Consider the following 5,926-nt stretch of genomic DNA (forward strand, 5'->3'; position numbering starts at 1 on the left):
GTAACCATCAAAATGACCCAAGATCCAATCTGAAAAAAAAAAAAAAAAAACATAACACAATCATTTTCAGCATTTTTCTCAGAGACAAGTGAGAATGATTCTCTTTCTACCTTTAAAAGCCATAGAATCAATTCTCTCAAATCAACCTTAACTCGAAAATCGATTTTGCAAAAATCCGAAATCAATTTTGCACCATTTACATAAATATGCAAAATCGATTTTGCACTAGGAAAATTTGGAAAATTAATTATGCTTCTCTAAAACAACCACCAGAATCGGTTTTAAATAATTTTGAATGTATAGTGCTATTAAAAAAAATGAAGACAAACCAATTCTCTTGTTCCTCAAACCAGTTCACTCGTTCCTCAAACTCTCATACGTTCTAGGCATTCGTTCGTAAGGGTGGCAATGCGGGTCAGTCCGCAGCCCGCTACCAAAAAGTGCGAGCTGGGTTCATTAATCTAACTCGCTTTGACTCGCTTCGCATAACCCGCATCCTATGCGGGCCAACAACGGGGATTGACAAGTTGGCCCGCTGACCTACGTAATCAAAAAAATAATTATTTATTTTTTGTAAAAGGAAAAAGCATACTCCATTTACCCATTGTTGCAGTGTGACTTTTATTTTATTTTATTTTTTTAAAATAAATTTAATATACTAAAAGAAAGAATGTTTTATTTTAATAATCTAAATGAGTTAATATTAAGAGTGAAAGTGAACTTAGTTTTGAGTAAAGTCTTATATTTAAAATTTGTTAATAAAAAAATACTATAAAAAAGAGATTCAATAAGATAATTAAAAAATTAGTCATCTTCATTACAATATTTTTGTAACAAAACTTTAATAAAATACTCTTATAAATTTATATATATATATATATATATATATAAATTAGAAATAATAATACATAAAATAAAAAAAAACTAAACAATAAACATATAATAATAAAAAATGTAAAAACCAGTAAATACATAATAAAAAAATTGTAAAAACAATAAACGTATAATAATAAAAGAAAATGTATTTTTATGTAAATACATTTATAAAAATTAAAAATAATAAACACATAAAAAGGAAAAAAAATGAAAAAGTGCAGATCCATTTATAAAAATTAAATGCAGTAAACACATAGCATAGCATAATAGGTACTTATGTTTTTTAATCGAAATAACACCATCTAATAAAGAAAATTAGTTGGTTTTGGCCAAAAATGCCTTTTTATCATGATGTTGCGTAGATTCCCCTACGTTCATTTCTTTCTTCTTCAGACTCACAGGAGAGGAGAGAGAGAAGAAGGATTGCTGTTGCATAGAAAGAAAGGCATAGGAGGAATAGAAAGATGACGGTCAGGGGAACAGTAGGACCCGTGTGGGGAAGTATGAGTTGGGCGACCCTGGGCGCGGGCAATTTTAGGCACAACTAATTTTAGGTTCTAAAACTAATTTCAGTTACAACTAATATGTATATAATACGTATCTTATGTATCCATGTGTCTATGAAGATCTGTCTTGTGTGTCTATAAAAACTAAAACAAAGGAAGAGAAGAATATCGAAGAGAAGGTGAGTGTGAACATGTCTTGAGCAGAAGGAGAAGCATACGGAAAGAAGATGAAGGAGGAGGAGGTGGCGGCGGAGAGTGGTGGAAGAGCAGATGCAGAGAGGAAGATGGAGCGAAAGGTATCATGGTCAAAACTGAGGCAAGTAGATTCTCTGAATTTAGAGGCTGGAAGAGTTTCAATGGTTGCACAAAATTCTTACGAGGTATAATCTGAGTTGATATAGAGAATGTGATATGAATGAATAGATTTAGTGATTTATATATTATTGGTGGGGTTTGAACAGATGGGTTGGAGGACAACCCTATACTTAGCATTTCAAAGCATAGGGGTTGTGTACGGTGATATTGGTACATCACCCCTTTACGTCTTTTCCAGCGTCTTCACCAATGGAATCATCAAGCATGAGGATGATATTCTTGGTGTCTTGTCCCTCATCATCTACACCATCACCCTCCTACCTTTCCTCAAATACGTCTTCATCGTACTCTGGGCCAACGATAATGGCAACGGTACGTACCATTCTTCTTCTTCTTCTTCTTCTAAACATATGAATTAGTTATAAGGAGATTTGAGATGTTTGATGATGATCCCAACACAACACAGGTGGAGCTTTTGCACTGTATTCGTTGATATGTAGACATATGAAGATGAGTTTGATTCCAAATGAACAACCAGAGGACAGGGAGCTTTCTAACTACAAACTTGAAACGCCCTCCACTCAAGTAAAATGGGTCCACAAATTGAAGCAGAAGCTTGAAGCCAGTCTTGTTTCACGAGTTGGTCTTCTCTTTCTTGCCATTATGGGAACTTCAATGGTCATAGGAGACGGAATTCTTACTCCATCAATCTCAGGTTCCTCCATTTCTCACATCAATTTTTTACAAATTAATGTCACAACATATTTACCACACAATTAAGCTCCTCTCATATTATATATTATATTGCTTCGTGTACGTGCAGTACTTTCAGCAGTAAGTGGGATCAGTAAATCCTTAGCTCAAGGTTAGTCATCCATGTCTTCACATTATTCCTTTTCTTCTCAATATTATTTATATTCTTATTAATGTTATTAATATTATTTATTAATATGGTTGAATTTATATTTTTATTTCTTCAGATGCGGTTGTGGGAATCACAGTAGCAATTTTGATAATTTTATTTTCCGCACAACGATTCGGTACCGATAAAGTGGGATTCGTATTCGCTCCAATAATTTTGGTGTGGTTTCTTTTCATCGGTGGAATTGGGCTTTACAATTTATTCAAATATGATATCAGAGTATTACGTGCCTTTTATCCAAAATATATATTTGATTATTTCAAAAGAAATGGTAAGGATGGATGGTTATCGCTTGGTGGAGTCTTTCTCTGCATAACAGGTGATTAGCATATCTTCTTAATCTTTCTTCATTAAATTATATCAAACTTTTATTCCAATTAACTAAGATACATGTAATTTTAGGATCGGAAGCCTTGTTTGCTGACTTGGGTCACTTTGATGTAAGATCCATTCAAGTAAGTAAATATATTTATTCTTGTGCTCAATTTATTCAAATAAATTATTTCCATTTGCAATTGATTGAATAATTGCACTTAAATTGATGATGCAATATAATAATGTGTTGCAGATTAGCTTTTCTTGCATTACATATCCAACAATAGTGGTTGCATACATCGGTCAAGCAGCATATCTACGAAAGTTCCCTCAGAATGTGGCTAATACTTTCTATGCCTGTATTCCATGTAAATTGTTTAATTTTAAAACTCCATATTTTAATAACACATTGTTAATAAACGCAGTTAATCAATTAATTTTTCTTTTGAGTGAATTATAATTGTGAATAACATGCAGATTCCTTGTATTGGCCAACATTTGTTGTGGCTGTTACTGCTTCCATTATAGCAAGTCAAGCAATGATTTCAGGAGCATTCTCCATTATATCTCAGGCCCTAAGTCTAGGTTGTTTCCCAAGAGTTAAGGTGGTGCACACTTCCGTCAAACATAAGGGCCAGGTTTATATTCCTGAGATGAACTACATGTTCATGTTCGCATGTATTTTTGTTTGTGCTGCCTTCAAGACCACAGAGAAGATTAGTCATGCATATGGTAGGTATTCATGCTAGTTCTTCTTCTTATGTATGTATGTTATGTTATTATATATATTTATATCTAAATCAATCACATCAAGAGTTATATATAACTCTTATGGTTGTCAAAGTATCATTTCTCGAAGTCATACTTACCTACATGCATGTTTGTTTGAATATGTGCAGGGATTGCAGTGATTGGTGATATGATGATCACAACAACTCTAGTTTCACTCATAATGCTTTTTTTATGGAAAAAAAGTCTTTTGCGTGTGGCTTTGTTCTTCTTCGGATTTGGTTTCATTGAGATAGTTTATTTCTCATCTCAACTAACCAAATTCACAAAAGGAGGATATCTTCCAATTGTATTAGCTCTGTTCTTGACTATGGTGATGGGAATCTGGCATTATGTGCACAAAGAAAGATACATGTTTGAATTGAAAAACAAGGTATCAAATGCGTATTTGAATGAAGTGGCAAACAACCCAAACGTAAGACGAGTGCCAGGAATCGGACTTATGTATTCCGAGCTGGTGCAAGGCATTCCTCCCATATTCTCACACCTCATAAGAAGCATTCCGTCCATCCACTCAATTGTTGCGTTTGTGTCCATTAAGGCTATTCCAGTGAGCAGTGTTGCATTGGAGGAGAGGTTCTTGTTTCGACAAGTGGAGCCAAGAGAGTACAGAGTATTTCGGTGTGTTGTGAGGCATGGTTACAATGACGTGCTTGGGGATCCTATAGAGTTTGAGTTGCAATTGATACACAGTCTGAAGGCATACGTTCAAGAACATAACTACTCTACGGCGGAGGTGGAGGTAAGTGAAAATGCAACTGAACAAGCAACCGTTGTTGAGAGTAGTGATAAGAGGGAAACACATCATTCCTCCAACAAAATAATCCAAAATCAGTCAGCATCGGCGTCATCCACCTCTATTCGATCAATGGGAGGGAGTGCTGCCAATTCATCCACTGAAGAGGAACTCAATTTCATAGACAGAGCATTGGAGAAAGGCGTAGTGTATATGCTGGCAGAAGCCGAGGTTGTGGCTCATCCAAACTCCTCCATCTTCAATAAGATTGTTGTGAATTATGTGTACAGTTTCTTCCGAAAGAACTTTAGACAAGGTCAAAATTTCATGGCAATCCCACGCAAAAGACTTCTCAAGGTGGGAATGACATACGAAATATGACACATCATTTCTGTCCATATCACACCCTACACAATGGAAATAAACACTTTTTTTTAATTTTTATAAACATATTTACACTTTTATTTGTGTTTTTATTATGTGTTTACTGTATTTAATTTTTATAAATGGATTTGAACTTTTTTTTCTTTTTTACGTGTTTATTATTTTTAATTTTTATAAATGTATTTACCTAAAAAAGTGTTTTTTTTTAATTTTTTTAAATGTATTTACATTTTCTTTTATTATTATACGTTTATTGTTTTTACAATTTTTTTATTATGTATTTACTGTTTTTACATTTTCTATTATTATATGTTTATTGCTTAGATTTTTTTTTTATGCATTTACTATTTCTAATTAATATATATGTAGTTTAATATATAAGAGTATCCTAACAAAATTTTGTTACAAAATATTTTAATGAATATGACTAATTTTTTAACCATCCTATCAAATATCTTCTTTATATTATTTTTTTATCAACAAATTTTAAATATAAGACTCTATTTAAAACAAAATTCACTTTCACTCTTAATATTAACTTATTTAGATTATTAAAATAAAACATTCCTTCTTTTAGTACATTAAATTCATTTAAAAAAACCAAAATAATTAATTGTAATAGTAACTAAATTAGAGATCATTTTAAAAACTAAAAAAAAATTGTTTTTAAATTAGTTTATATTATTGTTAAATAGTTTCTAAATTGGTATCTAATTAGCTACAAAGGTTTTAACTATCAATTATTTAGATTCTAAATTTGGTAGTAAAAACTTTGGTTGCTAATTAGATACGAATTTAGAAACCATTGAACAATAATAGAAACTAATTTAGAAACCCAAAATTTATTTAGTCCCTAAAATGGTCTCTAATTTAATCATTATAACAACTAATTATTTTTTGTTCTTGTAGTGTATATACTAATCCTATAAATTTGATAATTAGTAATCTCAAATAGTATTTGAGTTATTGAATTATGAAAATATAGTCATTCATTTGATTTCGAAGTGATTTTATATGCAGGTATATCATACCTTCAAGAAATTTATTTTTTTTATTTTTTTAAAATTTAATTTTGATAACAAC

At 31.7% G+C, this 5,926-nt stretch overlaps 1 protein-coding gene across 1 annotated transcript; it reads left to right on the plus strand.

Moving 5' to 3' along the window:
* The first annotated feature begins 1,496 nt into the window (after window positions 1–1,496).
* On the plus strand, window positions 1,497–5,292 carry LOC137821925 (potassium transporter 5-like). The gene is made up of 9 exons (XM_090295903.1): window positions 1,497–1,762; window positions 1,844–2,069; window positions 2,164–2,412; window positions 2,521–2,562; window positions 2,678–2,938; window positions 3,022–3,074; window positions 3,188–3,302; window positions 3,412–3,666; window positions 3,834–5,292. Exons 1-9 carry the CDS (start codon window positions 1,610–1,612, stop codon window positions 4,838–4,840), a joined length of 2,361 nt encoding a protein of 786 aa, XP_090152029.1. The 5' UTR covers window positions 1,497–1,609; the 3' UTR covers window positions 4,841–5,292.
* The last annotated feature ends 634 nt before the right edge of the window (window positions 5,293–5,926 follow it).

Source organism: Phaseolus vulgaris, chromosome 9, assembly GCF_051622355.1.
Source record: "Phaseolus vulgaris cultivar YP4 chromosome 9, ASM5162235v1, whole genome shotgun sequence".
In the NCBI taxonomy this organism is placed as follows: domain Eukaryota; kingdom Viridiplantae; phylum Streptophyta; class Magnoliopsida; order Fabales; family Fabaceae; genus Phaseolus; species Phaseolus vulgaris.